Source organism: Lepus europaeus, chromosome 5, assembly GCF_033115175.1.
Source record: "Lepus europaeus isolate LE1 chromosome 5, mLepTim1.pri, whole genome shotgun sequence".
NCBI classification, from domain to species: Eukaryota; Metazoa; Chordata; class Mammalia; order Lagomorpha; family Leporidae; genus Lepus; species Lepus europaeus.
The window spans coordinates 3499499-3526753 of NC_084831.1; the positions used below are offsets into that span (position 1 = coordinate 3499499).

At 66.2% G+C, this 27255-nt stretch overlaps 1 protein-coding gene across 2 annotated transcripts; it reads left to right on the plus strand.

Annotated features, from left to right (window-relative positions):
- Positions 1–538: 538 nt before the first annotated feature.
- On the plus strand, positions 539–26545 carry ESPN (espin). 2 transcript variants are annotated; one of them, XM_062193080.1, is made up of 15 exons: positions 539–832; positions 3490–3683; positions 11012–11198; positions 11289–11471; positions 11562–11693; positions 14037–14238; positions 15051–15316; positions 17655–17816; positions 17907–18099; positions 19063–19089; positions 20112–20257; positions 20336–20605; positions 24950–25029; positions 25118–25129; positions 26401–26545. In XM_062193080.1, exons 1-15 carry the CDS (start codon positions 539–541, stop codon positions 26543–26545), a joined length of 2493 nt encoding a protein of 830 aa, XP_062049064.1. The 2 variants fall into 2 exon arrangements, with proteins under 2 accessions (XP_062049064.1, XP_062049065.1); XM_062193081.1 differs by lacking the exon at positions 19063–19089.
- The last annotated feature ends 710 nt before the right edge of the window (positions 26546–27255 follow it).

Genomic DNA, 27255 nt, shown 5'->3' on the forward strand with positions numbered 1-27255 from the left:
TCCCTTCGACAGCTACACAGCACAACTTGGGGTGGACCTGTCCCTGCCGCCCGCCTGGTGCGACAAAACGAATGGTGGTAGCCGTCCCTGGCCTCTGTCCCCAGGCCCGTGGGCCAGCGCAAAGTGGAAGGAGTTCGCCCGCCTGGACGGTCCTCGAGTTCTAACCCTGTGTGGCCCCCTTCTGGGTCTCAATGGCCACCTGGGCGAACTGGAAGAGAAGCCCTGGGGCAGCCCCTGAGGCGGCCGGGCCAGGCGGCACCCGGGCCCCGCGCCAGGGCGGGCCGGGGCGGGGCGGAGGCGGCGCGGGGGCGGGCCCGAGGCTTAAGCCGGGCGCCCGCGGGGTCCCCGCCCCAGAGCGCAGCGGAGGCGGAGCGGAGCGAGGTAGCGCGAAGCCGAGGCCTGGCCGGCAGCCGCTCCGCCTCCCCGGCCCGCACAGCTTCGACGGCCGCGGCGCGGGCTCCTCCGGGCGCCCGAGGGGACGCGCATGGAGCGCGGGAGAACGCCCTGAGCTCGGGGTCGCGGCGCCGCGGGCGGCACCATGGCCCTGGAGCAGGCGCTGCAGGCGGCGCGGCAGGGCGAGCTGGACGTGCTGAGGTCCCTGCACGCCGCCGGGCTGCTGGGCCCCTCGCTGCGGGACGCGCTGGACGCGCTGCCCGTGCACCATGCGGCCCGCGCCGGCAAGCTGCACTGTCTGCGCTTCCTGGTGGAGGAGGCAGCCCTGCCCGCCGCGTCCCGGGCGCGCAACGGCGCCACGCCAGCCCACGACGCCGCCGCCACCGGCCACCTGGCCTGCCTGCAGTGGCTGCTCTCGCAGGGCGGCTGCAGAGTGCAGGTGGGTCCGCGCGCGCCGCGCGTCCTGGGGCTTCCCTCCCAGGACACGGTTCTGGCTCAGAGCCCCCCCCCCCCCCCAGCTCAAGGGCGGGTGGGGCTGGGCCCTCCTGGCCTCCGGGGCTTTGGGTAGGGTGGACTCCCTGGCAGGCCCCGGTTGCTCCTCAGGAGAGCCCCCTGGGAGACGGGGAATCCGATGGGGCTGGAATGCGCCGAGAGGCAAAACTCTTGATCCGCGGGTCGGGATGAGATCTGAAGGGCACCGGCCGCAGAATCAGAAGCCCTCCTGGACTAGTCCAGAGGGGGGTGGGCAAAGCTCACAGCCCACCCCAGGCCAGGCTGCCAGGACATGGGGAAGTGTGTTGGGGCCGAGGTGAGTAGAGGTGTCTCCAGGACCCAGGTGAACCCCAGGATATCCGCTCTAACCTGCTTCCTAAGCCCCAGAGCCCCCCCCCCCCAGCATTCTGAGGAGTGACCTCTGTCCTCCCCTCCCCTCCCCCCAGGCCTGGCTGCTGAGGGAGCCAGGTGGCCGAGGCAAAGCTGTGAGCACCAGGAACAAGCAGTGCAGAGCCCTGGGGCGCTCGTTCTTGTCTTGCTGGAGGCAAGGGTGTCGGGATGGGGTGCGGATGGGAGCAGCCACCAAGGCCAGACCCAGAGGGTCCTGTGGGCGGAGGTCAGGAATTTAGATGATGTTGTTGGGGGGTGGAGGCAGCCACCAGAGGGAGAAAGACCTGATTTCCCGCTGGGAAAGATTGCTGGATTAGCTGGAGAGGGAGCGGACGGAGACAGCCGTGAGCTGGCTTGCTGTGCCCCGAAGATGGCCAGACACACCCCACACCCTTCCATCCCTCCTGGGAGGCGGCCCCGCCTCTTATCTCCTGGCTGGCCCTGTTATCTGGGGTTCCTGGGCTCTGGCCCCTGCCCACTCTTCTGGCCGGAAACCTCCCTTTCCTCCCTGATCCCTGTGTCCAGGCCTGGCCGGAAGCCTCCCTGGGCACTGCAGAGGAGGTGGAAGCAGCAGGTGGCCTTGTGCCCAGCTTATCAAGCCTCCTGCCCTCAACGTCCGGCAGGCTTGGGTGCTGGGGGCCGAAGTGGGGGGGGGGGATGACCTCGATCCCTGGTCCTGCCCAGCCCTGAGAGATAAGCAGCTTAGGGTGCAGGCTGCAGCACGTGAGGCTCCCGGGGCCTGTGCAGCCGGAAGCCTGTGGCCCTGTCCTCACCACCACCGCCACCCAGAGCCACAGAGCTGTCAGGACCCCCGAGAGACTTGGACCAAACGGGCAGGCCAGATCTCAGCAGGTGCTTCCCCGTGGTCCTGCTCAGGTCGCCTCTAGCCAGCCCCGCCCCCTGGGCACAGGGTCACAGAACACACCAGTCACTCACTGGTCCTCTTTGGGCTTTCCAGCACACGGGAGGGGCTCGGCGGCCCCCTCCCCCTCTGGGGCCATTTGTCCTCTGCCGACAGAGCCTGTGGCCCCCACGGCACTGGCCGTGTCCAATGTGCTTATTCCTATGGTTCCTGCAGGAGCCCCGTGTTCTCCTCCCACGGAGATCTGCCCTCTTCAAGCTTGGCGTCTCTGGCCAGTTCCCCCTGCCTGGGTCACTGCTCGGCCACGGCTGTCCCCACAGTGCCCACTGTCTGCACTTCCAGACCTTAGCGAGCCGTGCCCTCCCCTCCCTGCTGCCCCGGCCCCTTCCCTGTGTCCCTGCCCGCCCCTCTGTGGTCCAGCGAGCTGGGCACTAGGGGAGTGCTCTGTTCCAGAGCCAGTGCTCAGCTCCCAAATGTGCCAGTCTCTGGGTTCCTGAAATTCCCCTCCCCGCCCAGAGCCCAGGAGCAGCCCCGGTAGCCCTCTTCCCTGACAGGTGCACAATGGGGTATACATGGATGGCACATTCAGTGGGGCCAGCCTCACCTCCTCTGGGGTGCCTCGGGGAGGGGGGTCAGTCCAAGCTTCTCCCAGGGGTCACCGTGAACCCATACCCCCCACCACTGCTGACCGCCCAGTCCTACTACCCTCCAGCACCCAGAAACTTCTCCTCCACAGAGGCCAGTGTACAGCCTGTGCCCATGCTGGTGCCAGGGCAGCCACTGGAGGGCAGTTTTCTGCAGAGGTTGGGTTGTGTCAGGTGCACCAAGATGGAGACCAGGGCCCCTTTGGACACCTGGGGTTGGAGAGAGGCTGGTGCACAGGGTACCACCCCAATCCTGATGCCCATCTGGTTCAGCCCCAACAGTCACCCTCCCCAACCCTGCTCAGCTTGGCAACTCCCATGTACTCATTCAGATGTCCGTGAGCCCCTGGAAGTGAGGCTGTGTGGCCCCAGGCCTGGAGCCGGGTCTGCCGCCGTGCGGACAGGACCCCAAGTCCTGAGAGACCGCTTCGTGCAGGCTTGTTCCAGCCATGGCCTGCGGGCCTCCGAAAGCCCCACAGTGGTGCTGCTTGTGAACCGGGGTTCCAGCAGGGCCACTGAGTTGCCCAATGACAGAGCAGGATTCAGACTCGTGGGATCAGCTCACCCCCAAAAGACGTGGCAGGACAAGGCCTGGACCCCCTCTCGGGAGGGCGGAGGGAACAGAAGTGGCCCCCAGCTGCCGGGAGCTGGTGGGGCTGGGGTGGGGGGGCGGGCTGCAGGACCTCAACCAGCCCCCCTCCCACGCAGGACAAAGACAATTCTGGTGCCACAGTTCTGCATCTGGCTGCCCGCTTCGGCCACCCCGAGGTGGTGAGCTGGCTGCTGCGTCATGGCGGTGGGGACCCCACCGCGGCCACAGACACGGGCGCCCTGCCTGTCCACTATGCTGCCGCCAAAGGAGACTTCCCCTCCCTGAGGCTTCTCGTCGGGAGCTACCCTGAGTAAGGAGGGGGCCTCTGGGGTGGGGGTGGGCCAGGGTCTGGGGGTGTCTGGAGTCTGCGGTGCCTCTCGTACGCCTGGGGTGCCGGAGGGTGGCGGAGGGCCAGGCCAGAGGCAGCTGCTCGCCACGCCCACGCTGAAACCTCACCTTTCCCGCTGTCCTCGGCAGAGCTGCCCACCACCACCCTCCCCAGGCCCTGGAAGCAGTTCTCGCCCTCCCCTCCCCCAAGCCTGCACCCTCGGCAGAGCGCGGGGGAGGCTGGCACGCAGGCCAGGGTCACTGCTCCTCCCTCGGGGTGCTTGCCAGCCCGCAGCAGGTGGCTTGGTCTCGCTCTGGCCTGTGCTTGTTTGCAGGACTGGTTTGAATGGGGTGGCGAGGCAGAGTTCCTCCTGGCCCCCGAGCCCGTGGCCAGGCCATCCAGAGAATGGCTTGTCCTTCCTAGAACCACTCCCCTCCATGGTGGGGAATGGGGCTCCCAGGCCTCCAGGGGCCTCAGCCTGAGTGGCCAGGCCGAGTGGTGAGCTGCGAGCCCCCTGGGCTCGGGGCAGGGCAGGAGTCACCCAGGAGTTGGGGGAGGGAGAGAGACCCATCTTAAGTACACGTGGGAGAAGCAGGAGTCTTTGGGAAAAGCTGCCCAGATACTGTGTGATAGAACAGGGATACCAGTGGCCAAGAGGTCCTGAGGCAGGGAGGCTGGACCGGGCACCTTGTCAGTCCAAGTAGGTCCCTGAGCCAAGTGGACCCAGCCTCAAGAGGAGAGTGATAAGAAGGAAGGGGGTCTGGCCTGTCCCCAGCACTGGTCTGTTCCTGAGGGCACCTGCAGGGCCACCAGCCACCAGGGAGCAGGTGGGAGGCCATGGAGCAAGGTGGCCACAGAGGGCAGCCTCATGGGCCCAGGGACCCTGGAGTGGGTGGAGCAGGCTGGACTCTGGTTGTTCCCTGCCCAGGACGGACAGCAAGCACTGGGCTCGGGGCTCTCTGCATACTTAGCCTTGCCTGGTGGCCACTTGGACGCGAATTTGCCACTGGATGAGCTGGGGTTTGGGTCATGTCAGAGTCGGGGGATTTAGAGAAAGAAGGCAGGGGGCCCAGAGACCAGAGTGCAGGGTCACCGCCTGACACCTTAGCAACCCTGGAACTTTGCCCCAGACCCCTGGCAGCCACACAGGTGACGTCCCCGTCCCCCGGTAGGACTGTGGTGTGTCTGTCTCACCCCCTCACTTGGAGCAGAGGACACAGAGTCCTGAGGGGAGGGACAGGCTGTGGCTGTGCCCTCGAGGAAGCCCCTCCCGCACCTGCCGCCTCCCGTCACACCTGACTGCCCCAGAAGGCCAGGCTGGTGGCAGGCCCAGTGGAGCCCAACCGTGGCACTGAGACGGCTCCCAGCCCGCCCCTGCCAGGGCTGGTGAGGCCCACTGGGCCCAGAACCCTCCTAGCCGCGAAGCCAGGGTCTGTGGCCAACCTTGATCCCTCTGGGCGCTGGGATCCAGGTCTCAGCTGTGGTTATGCTGCCGCTGGAACACAGGCCTGGAGACCTTGGATCTCTGTCAGGCCAGGCCATGTGCTGGGTGCGATTGGGCCCTGGAGCCCTTTTGGGGCCAGATGGCCTGGACTAATCAGCTGCCAGCCCCCACAGAGTCCCCATGAATCTCGGAGAAGTGGATAGAGGCTCAGGCTCCCGACGTGTGACCTGGCTGATAAGGAGGCGCCTTTGTGTGGTAGACAGAATGGGCTTAGGCAGGTGGCACAGCTGAGGTTGGGGGCTGGTGAGCCCACTCAGCCTTCCGCCTTGGGGATGGAGGCCCCAGGGCTGGGAGATGGGGAGGGCAGAGGCTGGGCTGTCCCCAGCCATGGGGCCCCCAATCAGAGGACCCAAACAGCCCAGCTCTGGAGGCTGCAGCCCTGTGCTCTCGTGAGCCTCCCAGACCCACTGTGAATCCTTGTGAATTATTGACGAGGGCTCAGCTCGCTCCCTGGCAGGTGGGTGAGCCTGTGAGGGAGGAAGGGCTCCCATACCTCCCCGTGGGAAACTCGATCGCGCCCAGGAGGCCGTGGGTGTCCATGGGCCGTGGTAGTTTCAAGCTGCAGGGAAGCCGGAGGGCTGACCAGTCCGGGGAGGGTCCAGCTGATGCCAGGGCTGCAGCTTGGGGGTGCTGGAAGGACTGGAGATCACAGGAACACTCTGTCCCCACGCTCGCGTCTGCTAGTCTGTCCCAGCTCACTGAGCCAAGTCTTTCCAGAGGCAAAGGACGACTCACAGTGTAGGTCCCTCCCTCCCTCGGAGCCCCCTGAAGAAAGGGTCCCGGAGCTGGGAGGCGTGGGAGCTGCCAGCAGCCGAGCAGGGGCTGTCCCAACCCAAGTGTCGGGGACTGGAGGCAGGCAGGTGCACCCCCCGGCAGGAACACTAGTGTCGGTGGCAGGGACTGAGGTGCCCAGACCCCCAGGTGGGGCTGTCCTAGAAGGGGCAAGGAGCAGGAGCCTCCAGGACCTGTCCCAGCAGGGTCCGGGGGCCCAGGAGCCACCTTGTGCTCCCTGCGGTCTGCTTGTCTGCCTGGGGGCCTGAGCAGCTAGAGGGGCGCCCCAGGTCACCGTGGCCGGCTGGGGAGAGTAGGGCTGGTCCTGGCTCTTCCCCTCGGGCTCCCAGGCTCTGCCAGGCACAGCAAGCTGGAAAACCAGTTGGCCCAAAGATTTCTATCCACCCCAGACCTCTGCAGATGCTGCCTTTCCCCAGGCGCTTCCCCAGCCCCCGGGGAATGGAAAGTGCCTTTGCTGGGACTCAGGCTAAGCCCAGAGCCCCTGGCTGCTGGCGCCACCCCTCTGTGGTCGGAGCCGCACCCATCGTACACTGACTTGTTCAGCCTGCATTCCCTGCGCACCTACTGTGCACGAAGCGCCAGGGATGCATGGGTGCTGTGCCTGTGTCGTGGAGGCTGACGGCTGGGGTCACCAGTGGTTTGCTGTGTGGCCTTGGCCAACCTACCTCCTCTCTGAGTCCACTGCTGGTCCGAATCCATTAGGATTTGCTTCCTGCCCCTCTCTGCTCCCTTCCTGCAACGCTTCGCGGAGCCTGAGGCCGTGGCTCGTCCTGCCCTCGGACGGCGGGGGGCAGCCGTGCAGCCGCCGGACACCTGGAGCTGCTGCAGACAGTGGGGACCCATTCACTCTTGGTGCCTTGCCCCGCCCCACTGCAGGCTGACCTCTGCTGCTTGCCCAGGTCAGCTGCGCAGCTGGGCCTGGGGGCCGGGCCTGTGCTGCCCACCCGTAGGAAGGCAGTTCATCCTTGGCCCCCAGCCCAGTGGAGGCTGTGAGACGGGAGAGGGCTGGGGGAGTCAGAGAAGCCTCTGTTGGTGGGGAGAGGCCCCTTCCCCACCCCACCCCTGTCTTGTGCCTCCACCCCAGCCCAGTCTCTGATCAGGGCTAGTGCAGTGGTCTCGCTGCCTCTACCCCGGCCCTCACCGCCCCAGCTCTGCCCAAAGCCTGTGCAAATGCAAGGGCGTGGGCTCACCGACACCCCCTTACCATGGCCCAGTGCCCCTCCCCCTGCCCCGGGCTCCCCTCCCCCGGAGCACAGGCCGTTCCTGTTCCCTGCCATCAGGCCTTTGCTCGCCCTTGAGCACCGCTGGCCCTGGGGCTGTTCAAAGCGTGTCTGCCCCATAGCTCACCCCTCCGCGACGGCCTCCCTCCATCCCCCGACGGCCTCGCCACCCACGGGCCCCGCCGTGCAGGCCCCTGTCTAATTTCTGTTTTCCTGCTGCCTCCCTAACTAACGAGGCCAGAGACTCCGTCTTCCCCACGCTGTATCTGGTGCCTGACCCAGGATACCTTTTTGCTGAACAAACGGGGAGTCTGGAATCCCCTGGTCTCGTCCAAATCCTAGGCTGAGGTTCCAGACACACCCAGCATAGTCCCTGTGTCTTCTGTGATCAGAGGGTGCCGCCCTTAATCGTTACTCTTCCTCTAGCATCTTTTTCCCCAGAGGAAGAGGAAAAAGCGTGATTTATCATGAGGCCCTGGAGCCCCAGGCGCTCTCAGGACTCGGGCTGAGGGTCCTGGGGGACCCCGAGTGTCTGCTCAGGGGCGAGGGTGGTACAGGGCCCTCTCCGGGCTCAGGGGTGCGGGGAGGGCCTGGAGGAGAACTGAGGTCAGCTTCACTCTGAGTGGTCCAAGGCAGGGGCCGGTGGAGAACCCAGGCCCAAGCTAGGGAGGTGAGCAACAGTGGGCACGCAAACGGTCTCTGGCGGGGGCACAGGGCCGCCCTACCAGGGAAGGAGCCCCTTACAAAGGAGGTGGCAGCCACACTGGAGGTCAAGAGGGGACCCAGGGCCCAGAAAAGGAAGTTGAGAAGGGCTGGCCGGGGAGGGAGGTGGAAGTCGGCGCGGGCGTCCCCACAGCCGCTGGACCGGTTGAGGGCTCTGCTGGACCTCCTGGCGGGGCTTTGTCCCTGCACTCCTGTGGCTGTCACTGTGGTTGGGGTGAGAAGTCATGGGCTATAGCTGGGCAAGGGTCTGGAGGTCAGAGGTCTCCCCTACAGCCCTGTCCTGCTATCAGGAGTGACGCCCGGCCTGACCTGTGCTTAGCAGGGCCTGGACACCCCAGGCCAGCAGTGGGCCCTTGGGGCTGTCCCCTCTGGGCATTGGAAGGAGAATTCCTACAGTATCGCAATGGCTGCCTCCAGGGGTGTGCCTGGCGCCAGGCCTGTGCAGGTGTATCTCAGGTCCAGCCCACAGGCCCAGAATGTCCGTTACAGGTCACAGGTGGGCTGGGCAAGGTGGCCAGACAGGAGCACAGTGTGGGGGTGGGCTTTGTACCAGAGCCTGCTGTCTGAGTCTGGCCCTCCCATGGAGCCCCCAGCCATGCCCCAGGGCCACACAGAGCTGCGTGGGCTCTGAGCAGGAGGGCAGAGAGAGACGGACAGATGAGGCAGCACGGGTGTGGACACGGCACAGCTGGAATCAGAGCCAGCTCATGCCTCTTTCTCGAGGGATCCTGGGCCCTTGTGCCTCAGTCTGCTTATCTGTGAAAGGGGAGCACAGCTGGCACCTGCCCCACACGGTGGTGGAAGCGGCGTGAGGGGACGCGTGCGTCACACCCACCACAGAGCTTGGAGCTCAGCCACTCACTCCTCTCGCCAGTGGCGGGGGGAGGGGGACTCTCTTCTCTTGGTCCTTGGTCCTTGGTCCTCCATGATTTTTGAATTTTCCCCAGTGAGACTGAGGGTCCCCGTCTGTCTGCTGGCCACCAGGAGAGCAAGGCTGGCACCCTGGCTTCACCATGGCCCCTCAGCCCATCCGCCCACGTCTCCAGACAGGGTCGTGAGTGCCCGGGGCTGATCCTAATGGTAGCAGAGATAAGCGGGCACAGTGCTTCCTGAGTGCCAGGGACCCTGTGGGGAACAGCAGTGGGGGGAGGCTGTGGGCACCACTGGCCCTGCTGCTCTCTCTGGTCCTGCTGTGCCAGCTGCTCAGACCTGCAGGCGGGGGCCCTGCGGATCTGGCCGTCCTTGTGCACACTGCCTCGGACCCCCAGAGAGAACCCAGCGGGCCCTGGGCGCAGCCCCCTCTGGCCCCTGATCCCAGGACCCCGGCACTTGCTGTGCCTTGGTTACGGGGTGAATAATTCAGGCCGCTGAGTGCCGCCCATGAAATATTCAACAGGCAGTTCCTGCTGCGCCAGCAGGCTGTGCGTGTGGGCGAGGGGCGTGGGGCTGAGCACCCTGTGGGCAGGACCCAGTCTGCTGTCCGCACTGGGGTGTACACAGTGACAGCCAGGCCTGGCACCCGCTCCTCCCAAACTCCTAACAGCAGGCTCAGCATGGGGCCCTACAAAGGGGATGGCCCATGCCAGGAGGAAGGCAAGAGCAGCAAGTGGGTGCCTGGGGGGATCTGGGGACAGGGAAGGGGGTGGAGATTCTGGGCAGGGGGCGGGACCCGGGGTGGGGGGAGGGGCCAGTTAGGATGGGTGGGCAGATGGAGGAGGAGGGGGGCGTGGTGTGAGTGTTGATGGACAGATGGGAGGCCAGCAGTTGGAGTGAGTGAAGGCCTTGATGGGTGGGGGTGGAGCATGTCATTGATGGACAGACTGGGGGGAGGCAGATGGAGGGGAGGATGTGAAGGGGGCTGAAGAATTGCCTTTTCCTGGGGCCCAGAGGGCTGGTCAGAGCAGAACAGCACCCAGCCCCCACCTTGAGCTGGTCCACCTGAAGGGATGGGCACGCCTGGGTCTGGTGGGGGAATGGATTGTGGCTCCACCTAGTGTCCCACTGTGGTAACTGCACTCCATCGGCACCTATCAGCCTAGGGACCAGCCCAGCTTCCCAGTTCTGTTAGGACCGCTCTGGGCTGTGGGAGCCAGGGTGAGAGGCAGTACATCAAGGAGAGGCCCTAGGGGGCTATGGTCCCACATACTCTCCTCTCTTTCATCTCTTCCCTCCTATCCTCCAGGCCCTGCATCCCACAGACAGCTGGGCACTCATACTGCTAACCAGCTGTGCGGCCTTTAGCCTTAGCTTGAACTCCCCCTCTGCAAAACGGGGATGACCGGAGAACTTTAGAGAATCTGCCTGGGGCAGGCATTGTGGCCTGGTGTTAAGCCACTGCTTGCCCCCCAGCATCCCCCATCATCAGGGTGCGGGTTCGAGTCCTGGTTGTTCCACTGCCAATCCAGCCTCCTGCTAAAACATGCGGGATGGCAGCAGGTGATGGCTGAAGAGCTTGGCTCACACTGGAGACCCAGATGGAGCTCCAGGCTCCTGACTCCTGCCTGGCCCCACACTGGCTGTTGTGGGCATTTGGGCAGTGAACCAACAGAGGGAAGATCTCTCTCTCTCTCTCTCTCTCTCTCTCTCTTCCTCCCTCCCTCCCTTCTTCCCTCCCATCCAAGTAGATGGAAATAAATAAACATTTTTTAAAAGAGAACTTGCCTGGTAGAACCATGGCATGCAGTGGCATACTTCCCACCCCATAGTGTCACCAGATTAGCAAGAACAAAACCCAGTATTAACTTTGAATGTCAGATAAATAATGTTTGAACATAAATCCGCCCGTGCGATACTTGGTGTGTGTCAGCACATTATTTGCGTTTGTTCAGATCTGACTGAGCATCCGTCTTGTGGTCAGCTGCCAGCTCAGGCCAGACGCCCATGGTCAGCCGCACACTGGCCTTGGAGTAGGCACAGGGCCGGCGGGGCAGAGTGGCGGGGCCTGTTCTGTCGGTGGGAGTCAGGCCGGTGGAGGGGGTGTGCAGAGTCAGCTCCGATGGAGGAGGACTAAGGACAGAGGCAGAGGGCCAGACACTTGGTGACGGCCCACCGCGGGCGCTGCGTCTCCACAGGGGAGTGAATGCCCAGACCAAGAACGGTGCCACGCCCCTGTACCTGGCGTGCCAGGAGGGCCACCTGGAGGTGACGCAGTACCTGGTGCAGGAGTGCGGCGCGGACCCGCACGCGCGCGCCCACGACGGCATGACCCCGCTGCACGCGGCCGCGCAGATGGGCCACAGCCCGATCATCGTGTGGCTGGTGAGCGGCGGGGCGGGGCTTGGGGCGGGGGCGTGGTCGGGGCGGGGCCGGGGCGGGGCCTTCCTCCAGCCCACGCGCCTTCCCGCCCAGGTGAGCAGTACCGACGTGAGCCTGTCGGAGCAGGACAAGGATGGCGCCACGGCCATGCACTTCGCGGCGAGCCGCGGCCACGCCAAGGTGCTCAGCTGGCTCCTGCTGCACGGCGGCGAGATCTCGGCGGACCTGTGGGGCGGGACCCCGCTGCATGACGCCGCCGAGAACGGGGAGCTGGAGGTCCGGGCGCCCCGGGGGGCGGGCCCGAGGGCGGGGCGGGGGGGGCGCGGTCCCAGCCTGCGCGAGGTCCTCACTGCGTGCCCCCTGCAGTGCTGCCAGATCCTGGTAGTGAACGGCGCGGAGCTGGACGCCCGCGACCGCGACGGGTACACGGCCGCCGACCTGTCGGACTACAACGGCCACAGCCACTGCACCCGCTACCTGCGCACCGTGGAGAATCTGGTACGCCCCGAGGGCTGCCCTGCCGGCGTTCTGTCCCCCCACCCGCGGTGGTACTAAGCAGGACCAGGGGCGGCCTAAGGAGAGCTGGGGGAGATCACAGGACACAGCAGTGGGACGTGCCAAGTCCGTGCACCTGCCCACCCGTGTTAGCTCATTTAGCTCCGAGGCAGGTAACACTGGTGTCTCGGTTTCCCAGGCGGAGATGAGATCCAAGCCACACAGGCAGTAAGGGGTAGCGCCGGGGCCTGCCAGGGAAGGCCTGGCCGGGAGCCGCCTCTCTTGCCCACTATCCTTCATAGTTGCTCATTTCTGGGAAGCTGTGCAGCTGTTTCCAGACGTTTCCCTGCGGTTACAAAGCTTCGAAGGGACCCACTAGGATCGGGCTCGGGTGCGGGCCAGGGGTCTGCCCGCGCTGGTACAGTGCCAGCTTTGGGACAGTGGGGAGAAAGAGGGGGTCTCAGACACCTTCAGAAGGACGCTGACCAGCTCTAGGGCTAGCCTGGCCCTCCCCTGAGCACCGGCCCTGTCGTGTCCACTGGTGCTGTCCACCAGCACGTGGGCACAGCTCTGGTTCTGCAGGGCACAGCAAGGCTTGGGATGAGGGAGTGAGCGCCCTGTCACGGGGGCATGCGAGCAGGCGGGGACACCGTGAAGGGCATTTCTGCACCAGAGGCGGCCTCCTGCCCGCTGACAGTCTGGGACTGTGCTGCGGGCTGTGGGTGAGGCACCAGAGCCCCTAAAACACCCCCAGCCTCGGAGCAGACGTGGCGAGAACACAGCAAGCACCCTGAGGTCTGATTGCAGGTCCCCTGCCGAGTGCTGGGCAGGTGCCTTCCCAGGGAGGAACAGTTTGCACCGACGACATTTGCTGGAGCTTCATTAACTTTTTTATATAAATGTATGCGGGATAGATGGCTTTTTCTTTTTTTAAGATTTGTTTACTTATTTGAAAGGCAGAGTTAGAGATGAACAGGCAGAGGGAGAGAGAGGTCGTCCATCCGCTGGCCCACTCCCCAGATGGCCTCAGCAGCCGGAGCTGGGCTGATCTGAAGTCAGGAGCCAGGAGCCTCCTCCGGGTCTCCCACGCAGGTGCAGGGGCCCAAAGGCTTGGGTCATCTTCCACTGCTTTCCCAGGCGCAATAGCAGGGAGCAGCCGGGACTCAAACCGGCACCCATATGGGATGCCGGCTCCGCAGGCGGCCACCTTACCCGCTACGGCCCCTCTTCACCAACCTTTAAAACCTTTTGTGCAAGCCAGTAGGTCTGGTAGTACTGTCATCCCCATTTACAGACGAAGAAACTGAGTCACAGCACAGACAGGGGACTTGGCTGAAGGTCACGTAGCCGGTGTGTAGGGGAGGTAGTATTTGAGGCCACCGTCCCATACAGCAGAGCCCATCTCCCAACCTCTGAGCTGTGACCATGGAGTCGGAGCCCATGGCGCCCACTGCTGTCGGTCAAGGAGAGAACATCTCCAGGCTGCCCCCGACTGCCCCCTGGCGCCTGGGGTAGGCAGCAGGGCCTGGCAGTCCCAGCTGCAGCGGGGACAGATCTGAGAGCCACCGAGGATTCTGGCCCAGAAAAGGAAAACACTCCCGCAGAGCCCCTAATTACAGGGCCAATGAGCGTGGCTGCTGAGCCGTTACCTGGTGCCAGGCAGCCTCTGTCTCCCCAGGGGCCTGTGACACTTCTCAGGCAGGGAGGGGGCACAGGGCAGGGAGGACCAGGCCTGGGCAGGAGGCAGCAGAGCCAGCGGCAGCAGGGACAGCATGGGCAATGTAAGGAGGGCCCCTACCCCACGCCGGGAGGGGGCTGGCACAACAGGGGGGCGGGGCAGTGGTGGGTTTGGCACCCTAAGCGCAGGCTGCCCATCCCAGCTCAGCTGGAACCCCCCCCCCCAACCAGGTCTGCTCAGCAGACACGGGGGTTTTCAGCCAGGTAATGGGGCTTCCTCTTTGTGTGCGAGTCTCGGCAGCTGCAGGACCTGAGGCTCCTCTGCACCGATGCTCTGGAGCCAAGGCCCCGTGCACGCCGATGAGGAAGGAGCGCCGGGTGCCATGGCCACTCCCTGCCTGCGGCGCAGCCCAGGACCACTTCCTCCCCGCCAGGCTCTTCTTCCCTGGGCAGGGAGGGACCAAGGACAGGAGTTTGCCGGGAATCCCTGGTCCTGCTGCTGGGGGCGGGGGGCTCATGTGGGAACCTGGGAAGAACATGAGAGACCCTCTAATGATGGGAGAGGGAGGGAAGTGGCTGGACGGAGGCCACACTGTGAAGGCCTGCCCAAGCGGGGCGCTGGTCAGCTCGGGGACAGTGTGTGCTCATGCCACCCTGCCTTGCCCTCAGAGCGTGGAGCACCGCGTGCTGTCCCGGGACCCGTCCACGGAGCTGGAGGCCAAGCAGCCCGACTCGGGCATGTCCTCCCCCAACACCACCGTGTCGGTGCAGCCGCAGAACTTCGACCTCAGCTCGCCTACCAGCACCCTCTCCAACTACGACTCCTGCTCCTCCGGCCACTCCAGCATCAAGGGCCGCCGCCCTCTGCTTGGTGAGTGGTGCTCCAGGGAGAGGGGGAGGGAGAGCAGGCTGCAGCCAGGCCCCCGGCACCCCCTGCCCTCAATGCCGGGAGGGGTCGGTCTTTCTGGGGAGAGACTTGGGTGTGCTCATCACAAGCATCTCTGTGTGTACACAGGGCCTCTCCCCCCACAAAACCACTCCCCACACTCATGTGTGCACACCATGTGCAGATGCCCGTGCACGAGCACATTTGTGTTACACACAGGCACACACCCAGCATTTCCATGCTTCAGCCGCACGCACACACACACACACACACAGAAACACCGGGTCCACAGCCCAACACAAACACCTTCATCAATACAAAGACTGCTCAAACAAACACAGGTGGTAGCAGTCAGGCATGTGAGCACACACACACACTGACCACACCCTGAGCCTGGGTGTCTGTCCACCTGCAATGCTTGCTTGATGCCACCAGGTGGTGGCTTGCAAAGATCGGGTGTGGCTGTCCCTGCTCCTGCACCTGCGGCCAGATCTGCCCCAGGAGCCGCCTCTCTCCGCTCCAGGTGGCCCTGCCCTCAGGCACACCCTGAGGCCCACAGCCCGTCTCCTGCTTCCTCTCCACACCTCAGTACCTGGTCTTCCCCTGACACACACAGGTGGGGGCGGGCAGGCCTGGCGGGAGGAATGGGTCAGCATTGCCAGGGGGCCACAGCCGGGCATACCAAGTAGCGCCTCCGATTCTGCCCGGCCAGTGGTTTCCAGGTGCTGGAGACCCCTAGTTCCGGAAGAGCGGCTCACTGCGCACCCCCGAGCTTGGTCTGCCCTCTTCCCTCCCAGGGCTCCCCAGCGCAGGAGCTGCCGACATTCAGAGCTACATGGACATGCTGAACCCGGAGCTGGGCCTGCCTCGGGGCAAGATGGGGAGACCACCACCCCCACCGAGTTTCCCTCCACCTCTGCCCCCCCTCGGCACCCAGCTGCCTCCACCCCCACCACCGGGCTACCCAGCTCCCCAGCCTCCTGGGGGGCTCCAGGCAGCTGACATCTACATGCAGACCAAGAGCAAGCTTCGCCACGTGGAGACCGAGAGCCTCAAGAAGGAGGTAGTGAGCCCTCGTGCCTGTCTGCCTCCCAGCAGTGGGGCTGGGCCAGGGTGGAAGGGCATCCCGGAGCCTGTGGCTTGTTCCGGGGCCAAAGCTCCTGGCTAGTCTGGGAGGGCTCAGGGCTGGACACTGGGGACAGGGAGATAGGACAAAGCCACTGCTCGCAGCAGGCCAGTGGGAGGTGAAGGAACGTGGACCCAGACGGCTGTGCCTCGCCAGGGGCTGTGGCTGGGCCACCTGTTGCAGAGTTGACAGGCACAGGTCCACAGCCTGGGGCTCAGGTGCAGACCCGTCCCTCGGGGAGATGGAAGACCGGGTGGCAGGGGCGAGAGGACATTGACCCGATTTGGGGCCTGGCGGCTGTGGGAAGTTCAGGTTGGCTCCCCGATGCAGGGCTTGATCTCCGGGGTGGGTGGGAGGGCCTCTAGGGTGGGCCTAGGGTGGGACTCCTAGGGGACAAGGGTTGTGCCGGATGTGGGCATCTTGAGTTCGAGCTGCCACAGGCCGCCCAGGGCCCGAAGCTCCTGGTCGGGCGGAGGTCTGGTCTGGACAGCTCTGTGAATCGTGGAGTCCTAGCCAGAGGGACAGAGCGAGGCTGGTGTGACAGAGGCAAGTGGCCAGATGTGGGGTGGCAGCCCCTAGGGCCTTGCTGCTCTCTGGAGCCTGGGCAGATGTGGAAGGATGCAGCTGGGTAAACTGCCTTCTCCTGGTGACTCGGGTCACAAGGCCACGGGGTGGGCTGGCGTGGGAGGCACCCTGAGCCCCCACACGACTCCACCTGCCGCCCCCTATGCCTCCCAGACCACGCTCTTGGCTCGGCTTCCCCCTTTCATTGTGGGAGGTGGAGGGGGCCGGTGGACCTTCCCAGTCAGGCCGTGAACGCTGCCCAAGGCCTCTGGGACCCCCTCCCCACTCGGTAGCTCAAGGCCAGAACTGCATGGACGGCACCCCCTCCCGCGGATGTGTGCGTGCTGGGCCACAGGCGCCCGGCTGCTCCACAAAGGACCCTTTGTGTGCCCGCCGCGCCCCCCGCGCGAGTGCCCAACCGCGGGCAGCCACAGGGTCGCGGCGCCCGAGCCTCCGGGGCTGCGGGGGGCGCCGAGGGGGCGGGCTGGCCCAGAAAACAAATCCTGCGGTGTCGCGTTTCCTGCAACGTGAGCCTGGCGGGGCGGGGTGCGGAGGGTCTGAGGCCACGGCGGGGACGCGCAGGCCGGGGGGTAAGGCCGGGGACAGCCCCAGCCTAGCCACTCGGCCTTTGGCCCCGCCGCGGCCTCACGTCCCTCTCCCCTCGCTGGCCTTGGCGGGGGGCAGCCGCGACGGGGCGGGACGATGCGCTGTCACCCGAGCCTGCCGTTCGCCCCTGGAAACCCGAAGCTCGGGCGCCGGTGTCGGTGTCGCTTACGCGGATGGCGATGGTTTCCAGATGCGGGAAAGGGGCGAGGCTGTGACCCGTTGCTGGGGGTCGGATGTGAGGGGCCCCGCTGCGCAGGGTCGCGGGCGGGGAGGCGAGTGGACGGCGGGTGCAGGTGGGGTGCACAGGCCTGAGCTCGGGGAGAGACGCGCAGGGGGCGGGGCCACATCTGGCCAGTGGGCAGGCAGCCAGGTGCGGCATCTGTGGCCGCTGGAGCGGCGGTGGGAGGGGGGTCGCCCTGCGATTGGCAGACCCCGGGTGACGTCAGGCCGTCTGAGCCCATAGGCCGGCGGCGCGGGTGGGCGGGCGCGGGCTGGGCTGTAACCTGAGAGGAAGGATCAGGTAGCGCAGGTGTCCGGGTCCCGGCCGCCCCCGCGGCCAGGTGCACAGTGGGGGGCCACCGGCAGAGTCGCAGGTAGGAGCAGCCCTGGGAGCCAGTGGCCGCGGGCCCTGGGCAGGCGGCCACCCTCACAGGGCACGGGGTCCCGAGAGAGTTCCCTGCAGGCAGGAACCCCCACAAGAAGAGGGTTCGGCGGGGCCGAGGGGGCAGCGGGCGGTCTAGAGACCGTGAGCAGGGGTGCGGCCTGGGCCTTGGCCCTGGCGTCGCTGCCAGCTGCCCCTTCTCCGGCTCCCCCTGGTGACTGGGCTGGGCCAGCCCGCCCCTGGGCCCGCCCCCTCCAGCCTCAGTGGGGGCCCTGCGCCCCTTGGCCTACGCCCAGAACCCCTCCCTTTAGGGCTGGCCGCGCCTGCCCTTCTACCGAGACACCCGCTGACCCACGCCCTGAGAACTCGGGGGTCCAGGCGGGCGGCCGGCTGCACGCCCTCGACGGCGCGTCTCCAGCTCCGCAGAGAGAAGCAGCGGGAAGGGAGGCGCGGGGGGCTCACGGCGCAAGTGCCCGAACCCCACCGGCCCGCTGTCTCCCACAGCCGAGCTCCCGCGACGGCCACAACGGACTGCGGAGGCAGGACTCCGGCCGCAAGCCCCGCGCCTTCAGCAAGCAGCCCAGCACGGCGGACTACTACCGTCAGCTGGGCCGCTGCCCCGGGGAGCCGCCGGCCGCGCGCCCGGGCATGGCGCACAGCGAGGAGGTGCGTGTCGGCCAGCCCGCACCCGCCGGCCGCGCGGGACCCGGCCCCGCCGGCCGCGCCTCACTCGCTGGCCTCCCCGCAACCCCGCAGGCGGCGCTGCTCCCCGGGAACCACGTGCACAACGGCTGCGCCGCGGACCCCAAGGCTGCCAGGGAGCTGCCGCCGCCGCCGCCGCCGCCGCCCCTGCCCGAGGCCCTGAGTTCGCCGCCGCCTGCTCCGCCTCTGCCGCTCGAGGGCGCGGGCCCGGGCTGCGGGCAGCGTCGCTCCTCCTCGTCCACAGGCAGTGAGTGGGGCGGGGGCGGTGCCAGCCCCGCAGGGGTGGGAGCCCTAGACACCACCCCCTCCCCAGCGCCAGTGACCTCTTCCTTCCTCCTTTCCTCCTGTCCCTCCTGCCAGCCCCTCCCCCACTGAGGACTGGCCCCTAAGGGCAGGCCTGGGCTGCCAAGGCCTCGGAAAGCCCGACCTCCTGCCCTGGCCCCGGCCCCCACAGCTGGTGCTCTGAGGAGGGGGTGGCTTCAAGGAGGCAGGGCTGAGGGCAGCCTTCCTCTCGCCCCGTCTCTCTTCCTCTTCCTCCCCCTCACTCCTCCCAAGCCACCTGAACCCTCCTCAGATATGTCAGGAGCTCCTCCCAGGCAGCCAGGGCCTGACTGTGGGGACAAAGCCGCGGCCCCCTCCTGGTGACCACCCTGGGCAGCTTCCCCCCAACCCATCCCACTGGCTTTTAAGACTTGGACTTTCTTCCTGTCGGGAGGAGGTGGCGCCAGGGTGCCGGTGCGCCTGTGCTAGCCCAGCAGCCGTTCAGTGCAGAGCTGGGCTCTCCTGGCTTCCTGTGGAGCCCCAGCCCCTGCAGCCCAGAGCCCACGGAAGCATGGCCATCCCCAGCCTCTGTGCAGCCTGCTGCAGGGCCAGACTCTGGGCTCCCCTAGACACTCCCTCCCAGCAGAGCCCCCGGGCTGGGTGCCCTGGTCCAACGCAGTGCCAAGGCAGGGGCCCTTGCTGGGGGGGGGGGGGGGGCAATGACGGCCCTGCTGAGCCCTGAGCGGGGCCAGCCGGGCTGGGGACCCGACAGACCACCCTCGTGGAGCCCCAAGTGGCCGGAGCCAGGGTGAGATGAGCAGGAAAGCTCCTCCTCTCCCCACTCCTTCCCTCCCAGGCCCTCTGTCTCACTGTCCCCTGCTGTCCCTGTCTCTCCCTCGGCCCCTCTCCCTCCTAACTCCGCTGTCACTTCTCTCCTCTTGGTCCTCAGAAGTGAGAGTCCTGAGGCACAGGAAGAGTGAGTAGCTGCGTGCGCGGCTCCTGGCTGAGGCTGCAGCGCGGGGAGGGGAGGGGGAGAAGGCTGGCCCAGGGAAAGCGAGGCAGAGGGGCCCGGGGGTTGAGCAAAGGGGGCCCATGCTCCCCCCCACGCCCACATACGCCCAAGCATTCTGTGCCAGGCGGAGGGCTTTGCCTAAACAAACGAGCCGCCCTGCTTTCCCCTTCTCGCTCCCTGGGACGCACCCTGGGATCTCCAGCCAGAGCATCTGAGAGCTGCCGGCCAGTTTTGTTCCTTCTCCACCCCGCCCGGCCCTGCCCGGCCCCTTTCTCGGTCACCCAAGACAGCCCTCCCCAAATCCCCATTCACCTCCGCCAGCCGCCTTGGAAAACACAAGCTCCTCCCCGACATTTGCATGCCGCCTGTTCTTTCCTGGGTCCCCCAGAGCTGAGCAGTGCTTTGCCCTAAGTGTGCTCTCTGCTTGCCATCAGTGTGTCTATTGTGCGTCTGTCTGGGGGTGTGGAGGGAGGGAGGGGCAGACTGGGTGCTGCCACCTCTGGGTCCCGAGTCTCTGGACATGGAGGCCCCAGTGAGCCCGGTCCAAGGGTCACTGGGCTTTGCTGATGCAGGGAGAGACCCAGAGGGAGACTCCACCCCGGCTGGGCTGAGCCAGAGAACCCAGGACAAAGGTCCGTGGCTGGCCACAGGTAGTGTTTTGGAGCCTGGCAGTCAGTGGCTGAGCGGAGACACAAGCCAGAGTCTCCGTTGCCAGCCCAAGAACCGCCATGAACTCCCAGGGGCCTCCAGGCGGGGGCCCTACGCCCCGTGAGTAGGGCTGGGAGGATGCCGGGGCTGCCGTGGGCCACCTCTGGGGGCTCCCAAAAGCCACTCAGAGGGACCCGGGTTTTGGAGAACTGCCCCTGGGCTCGAGGGAGGGCCCTGCCCTTCCCGGCTTGGGGAGAGGACTTGCAGCGAGGTGGGCAGAGACGCTGCGGGGACTCAGCCCCACGCCTAGCCAGCACCCTCTCTTCCACTCCACGCAGGCACCAAGTCTTTCAATATGATGTCCCCGACGGGCGACAACTCGGAGCTGCTGGCTGAGATCAAGGCCGGCAAGAGCCTGAAGCCGACGCCGCAAAGCAAGGGGCTGACCACGGTGTTCTCGGGCAGCGGGCAGCCGGCCTGCCAGGTGCGTGGCCCACAGCTGCCCCGCCCCGGCTTCCTGAGCCCCACCACCTGTGCTCAGGCCGGCTGCTTCTCCCCACAGCCAGACTCGCCGCCGCTGCCACCGCCGGTGCCGCCTGCACCATCACGGGCTCGGAGTCCCACTCCGCCAGCCACGGGGCCCCAGCCACTGCTCAATGGCAGCGTGGTGCCCGCGCCACCTGCCACCCCTGCACCAGGCGTGCAGCTAGACGTGGAGACTCTCATCCCCACGCATGACGAGCAAGGCCGGCCCATCCCCGAGTGGAAGCGCCAGGTGATGGTGCGAAAGCTGCAGCTGAAGATGCAGGAGGAGGAGGAGCACAGGCGGAAGGTGGGTGGGGTGGGGCTTCCCAGAGGACCCTGGGCCTGGAGCCCACCCCCTAGGCCGCCCCCTCTCCCAGCCTTGGCCCTTCAGACTCCATGGGCTCCCATTACCTTGGGAGAAAAGCAGGGTACAGGACCTGCGAGACTGGGCCCAGTCCAGCGTCTCCCTTGTCCCCGGGAGCCTGTGCTTTGAGGCCAGGTGGCAGGTGTTTATCAAAGGGCAGCCTGCTGCAGATGGCCAGGTTCTTGTTCAGATCGCTTTGAATCAGGAGGCCTGGGTGGGGCCGGGCTTCTGCGTTTGTAACAAGCCTTTGAGTGAGGCTGATGGACTCATCGCCCCTGGCCGACTTAGCTGGGCTGGGTGCCCACGCTGCCACTTTCCAACCCGTGCTGAACCTCATCCAGCCTCCGTCTGCCCATGTGTAACCATCACTAGCCGGAGGATGACTTGCCGTTCATTCATTCAACAAACGCTCCCTTGGCACCATCTACGTGCTGTATACACTGCTGTACCTCGGGGGGATCCCTGCTGAATATATTAAGGCCTGCTCTCAAGGTGGCTCTGTGTGTGTGCGTGTGTGTGTGCACATCAACAAGAGCTTCCAAGAGATAAAACAGGGCTATGTGAGAGAGGGATTGAGGGACAAATAACCAAGTTGTTAGGCACGGCCGGTGCGCGGGCTGGGGGGGACTGGGGGGGACTGGGGGGGACTGGGGGGGATGGGGTAGCCCTATCCTGCTGCCCTGTTTGGGCTGGGACCAGTGTTAGGACAGAGGGGATGATGTCTGAGCTCAGGCTCGGAAGGTGAGCAAGAGGTGGCTGGGAGAAGGGAGGAGCGAAGGGCAGTGAGAGGTCACAGTGGAGAGAGCTCTGGAACTGTGCTAGGTGGGGCCGAGCTGGCGAGGTCAGTGGGGGTCAGGTTACCGAGGCCTGCCCGGCTGCCGGGGAGAGAATGGACTTTCTCCTGGAGCAGTGAGGAGTCTGGGTGCAGAGGGTCAGCAGGCAGTGGCATCGTCGTGTTTGTGGGTGGGGAATGGACGGGGAGGCTGCACGGGGACGAGGGCAGCCCTCAGGGTGCACAAGCGGGGCGCTGGGGTGCGGAGAAAAATGAGGGCCGAGAAGGTCGGTGCGGGACAAGCCCAGCGCGCTGGACCTTGCATGAGTCCAGGAGCACAGGAAGGGAGCAGTAAGCCTCGTCCTCTCCTGGCCGAGCCCAGGGCCCTCTCATTCAACACTCAGAACAGTGACCCCCGGAGGGGGGAAGAGGGCTTGGGCATGGGAGCTAGAGAAGGGGTCAGCGGTCCATCAGAGGCCTCCCGGAAGGTGGTCTCCAAATAGCTGGCCTTGGACGGCCCAGCAGAGGGCCTCCTGCCCTTCGGCTTCAAGGCCTTTCCGTGTGCTCCTTGGGTGGTGTAATGAGCGACCAAGTCCAGCGTGGAGATCCCACCCCCGGCTCTGCCCTCCCTGCGCTCTCCCTGCCTCCGCAGCAGCGCCCAGCGACCAAAGCGGACACTGGCCAGAGCCCGGAGCGGTGGCCTGGGCCGAAGCTTAGCTCCAATGCTGCTGGTGATGCCCGCCGGCCAGGCGCGGCCTGTCCCTGCAGCCGAAACCCCGCCGAGCCATTACACCACCGGGCACAGGCAGAAGTCCCCTCGGCGCCGCCGGGGAGCTGGTCCAGAGGGAGACGCGCCTCCCTCCCCTCTCTTGTCTTCCCCGCCTTAGCTGACGGCCGCTAGCTCGTGCTGCTACCCGCCGGAGGGCTGGAGGTACTCCCGCGAGCACAACGGCATCCTCGGGCCCTTCGGCGAGCTCATGACCGAGGCCGACATCCTCCGCATCGAGCAGCAGATCGACAACCTGCAAGTGCTGCACAAGGCGCAGAAGCTGCAGGCGCGCTTGGAGCAGCTGGAGCTGGAGCTGGAGCAGCTGCTGCCCATCTCGGCCGCGCTGTCCGCGCCGCGCTTCACCGTCGACCCGCGCCGGATGCACGGCCGCGCCGCCAGCCTGCCCGCCTGGTGCAGCAAGATCTCCACGCTGCTCAAGAGCATGGCCACGCTGCTGGCCGCTCTGGGCGGGCGGCCCGCGCACCTGGCCGAGCTGCTGACCGCCGACACGGGCCAGCCGCTGGCGCCGCTGCCCGACGCGCCCTGGAGGCCCGGGCCGCTCTGCCTGGGCCGCTCGCACGCGCTCAGCTGGTGCCGGGAGGCCGTGGCGCGGGAGATCCTGGAGTGCGGCGTCTCGGTGCGGCGCCTCCGCGCCACGTACGAGCTGCGCGCCCAGGGCGCAGCGCCCGCGCCCAGCCCGCGCCGCAAGCTCTCTCAGCCGGGCTGCGAGCCCATCCTCGAGGAGGACTACCTGGGCGCTGGCTCCGGCGAGCCGAGCGCCGCGGTCGCCAACGGCGGCGTTCAGGCCGCCGGGGAGCCCGGGCGCGCTGCGGCCTCGTCATCTGTGGCGCCCGCCCCCCAGGAGGCGCTGCCGGAGCCGGAGCAGCTGGTGCGCAGGCCGCCTCTCTCCGCCCAGCTGAGCGGCGTCCAGGAGTACATCGACATGCGCAAGGAGCGCATCGTCTACCTGTTCCTGGAGCACTGGCGCAAGTGGACCGTCCGCGGCCCCGGGCGCCATGCGCAAGCGCGCCTGCGGAGACTTCTGCCCCGCGTGGTGGCCGCCGGCTCCGGCCCGGGCCCCGAGGACGCGGCCGGCTCCCCGCCGCCGCCCGGTGAGCACCGAGGCCCGGACGAGCGGCTGCTGCACCTGCTCACGCAGCGGCAGGCGGTGGGCAAGCTCCTGGGCCACTGGCGGAGTTTGCTGCGGCGGGTGCCGGCGCGCCAGCCGTGCGGCCCGGGCCTGGGGCAAGGCGTGTACTGGCCGGAGCACTTCCTGCCGCCCCTGGAGGACGGCGCGCCCCGGAGCTACGACAGCCTGACGCTGGACCTCTTTATGCTCGGCTACTTCCAGCTGCTCGAGATGAGCCTGAGCCGCGAGGAGCGCAAGTTCCGCCACCTCCTCTGCTACGAGATGTTCGACCGGCTGGGCAGCCACCCGTGGGAGCGCATCCGCCAGTTCCACCGGGCCGTGCTGGAGGAGGTGGAGGCGGGCCGGCGCAGCTGGAGCGAGGGCTTCGAGGACCTCAGGCGCCAGTTCTTTGGAGACAGCCCGGAGGCTGAGCCGGCCCGCGAAGACCAGGCCGAGAAGGAGGAGGAGGAAGAGGAGGAGGAGGGAGAGAAGGAGGGGAAGGAGCCAGCCGCAGAGGCAGCCCCCGCTCAGACCGAGGAGCAGCACGAGGCCCCGGCCCCCGCGCCGCAGCCGCCCCCGGCCGCGCCTCCCCCTGTCTCGGGCCCTTCTAGTTCCGAAGCGCCCGCGGAGGACCCGTTGGAGCTGGTGTCTGAGATGGGCGAGTTCAGCGACGAGGACATCTGCCGCTACATCGACCGCAGCTTCTCGTTCTGGAAGGAGAGGGAAGCGGAGCTGTTTGACATCTGAGCAGCTGAATTTGGAATTTGCCTCCCAAGCATCTTCGCCTGGGCCGGGATGCCTTGTGATGTGCTCCAGAGGCCGAAGCCTTGAAAAGCCGCGTGCCAGGACCAAGAGCTCCCCTGCTGCAGCATATAGGGCATTGGCCAGGATAGGCGGGGTGTGGCACGGGGCAATGCAGGTGTCCACCTGTGGCCCAGTGGCCTTGCTGGGCTCCGCGTGGAGCCAGGCAGTGGCAGCAGCCCCTCTGCGGGACCGTGGGTCCTCCCTGGGGCCTCGCACGCGCTCGCTCGTGCTCCGGTTTCTCACTGGAGCCTACAGCTACATCCTTAGCCACGTGTGCAGTGTTGCGTGTGATGTGTGACTTGTACAGAGCCTTTCTCCTCTGTAACATCCAAACAATAAACTCTTTGTTGTACGCTGCCTGTGTCGGACCCCACCCCCCACCCCGGCCGGTCACTGCTGCCCCACACTGGGGGCGCTGAGGTCACTACAGAGGGAAAGGAGCGGGAGTGAGCCTTCACAGTGTGTGTGTGTGCGTGTGTACAAGCAGGTCTGCGTCTGCCCAGAGCGTCTGGATCCCAGGCCGGGGGCCACCTGTCCACCTGTCGCTGTGGGAAATCAGGCCCTGGACTTCATTCTAGTTGGTGTCTCTCTAGCCCCAGCTCCAGGAGCTGAGGCCACTGGGAGGCAGGTCCCCCTGAGAGGCTGTGACCCGGCAGCTTCCTGTTTGTCCCAGAGAAGGGTATCCAAGGGCCTGTTCCTGTGACCCGTGTGCACTCCACTGTGGCTCCCACAGCTCCCCCAGGGTGGGGGTGCACCCATCTGGCCCCTTGCCCCCAGCTGCGCAGGTCCTGAAGCTTTGCGGGTGTGTTTCAGGAAGAGGAGGAAGAGGCGCGGCTGGCCAGCCTGCCTGCCTGGAGGCGTGAGCTCCTGCGGAAGAAGCTGGAGGAGGAGAGGTGAGCCGGGCGGCGGCTGGCCGGGCAGGGCGTCTGGTGTGCCCCTGGAGTCGTGGTACCGGCTCACACTGTCTCTTCTTCCTTCCAGGGAGCAGAAGCGGTGAGTGTGGGGCTGGCGCCGATGAGCCACCCTGGGACCCCACCCAGTGACAAGTTTGTCCTTTGGCCCCTCATCCAGCCCTGGATTGCCCAGGCACATCCTCCTGCCACCCAGCAGGCACATGGCCTCTCTGCCCTTCGCAGTCCCCCAGCAACCTCACTCTGGTCCTGCAGAGCCTAGCCTTTGCTCTGTAATTTGTTCCCAAATACCCAGTCCCCACCTCCCTTAACCTAGCCCTGCCCTTAACCCAGCAGAGGGTCAGCAATCTCATTCATCTGTCCCTCCCCCCAACTTAATTTCCACCCCTAGTAGGGGCCACATATGTAATTTTAAATTTTCTAGTAGCCATTTTGAAAAAAATAAACACATGGGGAACTTAATTTTTTTTAAGTTTTTTTTTTTTTTTTCTTGACAGAGTGGATAGTGAGAGAGAGAGACAGAGAGAAAGGTCTTCCTTTTTGCCGTTGGTTCACCCTCCAATGGCCGCTGCGGCCGGCGCACCGCGCTGATCCGAAGCCAGGAGCCAGGTGCTTCTCCTGGTCTCCCATGTGGGTGCAGGGCCCAAGGACTTGGGCCATCCTCCACTGCCTTCCCGGGCCATAGCAGAGAGCTGGCCTGGAAGAGGGGCAACCGGGATAGAATCCGGCGCCCTGACCGGGACTAGAACCCGGTGTGCCAGCGCCCCAAGGCGGAGGATTAGCCTGTTAAGCCACGGCGCTGGCCGGAACTTAATTTTTTAAATTTAACCTAGCTTATCAAAAATATAATTTCAATATGGGATCAGTATAAAATTAACGTGTTTAACATCCCCGCCTTTAAAAAACGAACCTAAGTCTGTTTAAAATGCCAGGTGCAGTTGATACTCCCGTACCTCCCAGTGGGGACCAGCCACGTGGTGCTTCGTGGCTTCCCTGTCCACAGAGCAGATCTGCCCTCAGGTGCCAGGGACCTGTCCCCAACTCTCCACAGCCCCCGTCCGACCACACCGCGCTGCGCGGAGGCCCGACCCTAGTCCCCAGTCAGTTTGACAGCTTCCCAACACCCCTGGGCCCTGTAACACCCCTCCCCCGCAGCGACACCGGGTGAGCCTGCACCAGTTTCCAGGAACAGCCTCTGCCTACAGTCGCCCGGCCAGCTCAGCTCCCCCGTGCGCCCCCGTAACCCAGCTCCTGCCCCCTGTGCGTGCTGCGGGCCTTGGCGACCCGGGGGCCCAGCCCGCCCCAGCAGCGGGCCCCAGGCCTCACTGGGCTCTGCTCCCACCCCGTCCCCAGCAAGGAGGAAGAGCGGCAGAAGCAGGAGACGATCCGGCGGGAGAAGGAGCAGTCGGAGAAGCTGCGCACGCTGGGCTACGACGAGACCAAGCTGGCGCCCTGGCAGCGACAGGTCATCCTCAAGAAGGGGGACATCGCTAAGTAAAGGTCGTCGTGGCCTCCGAGCGCGGGGGTGGGGACCCTCCCCCCAGCCCCCGCCCCCGTCTGCGAAGCCCGGGCGGGCGGAAGGGCTGGGAGCAAAGCCGCCCCCGCCTTCCGCGCCAGAACCCCTCCCCGGCCCCGGCCCCGGCCCCCTCCCCGGCCCCCCGCGTCCCTAGCCCCACGCCGCCCGGGAGAAAAAAAGAAATGTGCCCAAGCCGCTGACGCAAAACGCCGCCGCCGCGGGCTGGCGCGCATCCGCATGTTGGTTGGACGTCGGGGCGGCTGCGCACCCTGGGCGGAGGCAGGCCCCGAGCTCGGGGAAGGGGTTTCCCTCCCTCGCTGACCCAGATCTGCGCCAGGCGGCGCTTCCCGCCCAGTCATTTGTTTACCGGAAAAGGATGCAGACCTCCGCCCCCGCCCCCTGCCGCCGCCCGCCCGGGTGGAGCGAGGGGCCCCCGCAGCTGTGGCTCCGGTGCCGCCCCCGCCCCGCCCCCCGCGCCTCATCCCCCCCCCCCCCATTAAAGCATTGTCAGCCGCCTGGGGCTCAGTTTCACTCTCGCTGGCACCACGAGGGTCTGCCCTGGGGGTCGTTGGGCCTCCGCAGATGCACCCCGGGGCCTCCTTGGTCTGCACACGGGGGTGGGGGGGGGGAGAAGGTCTTAGGGCCCGAGCTTGGTTGTCTCCCCCAGGCCCCTTAACCCAACCCGCAGAAGC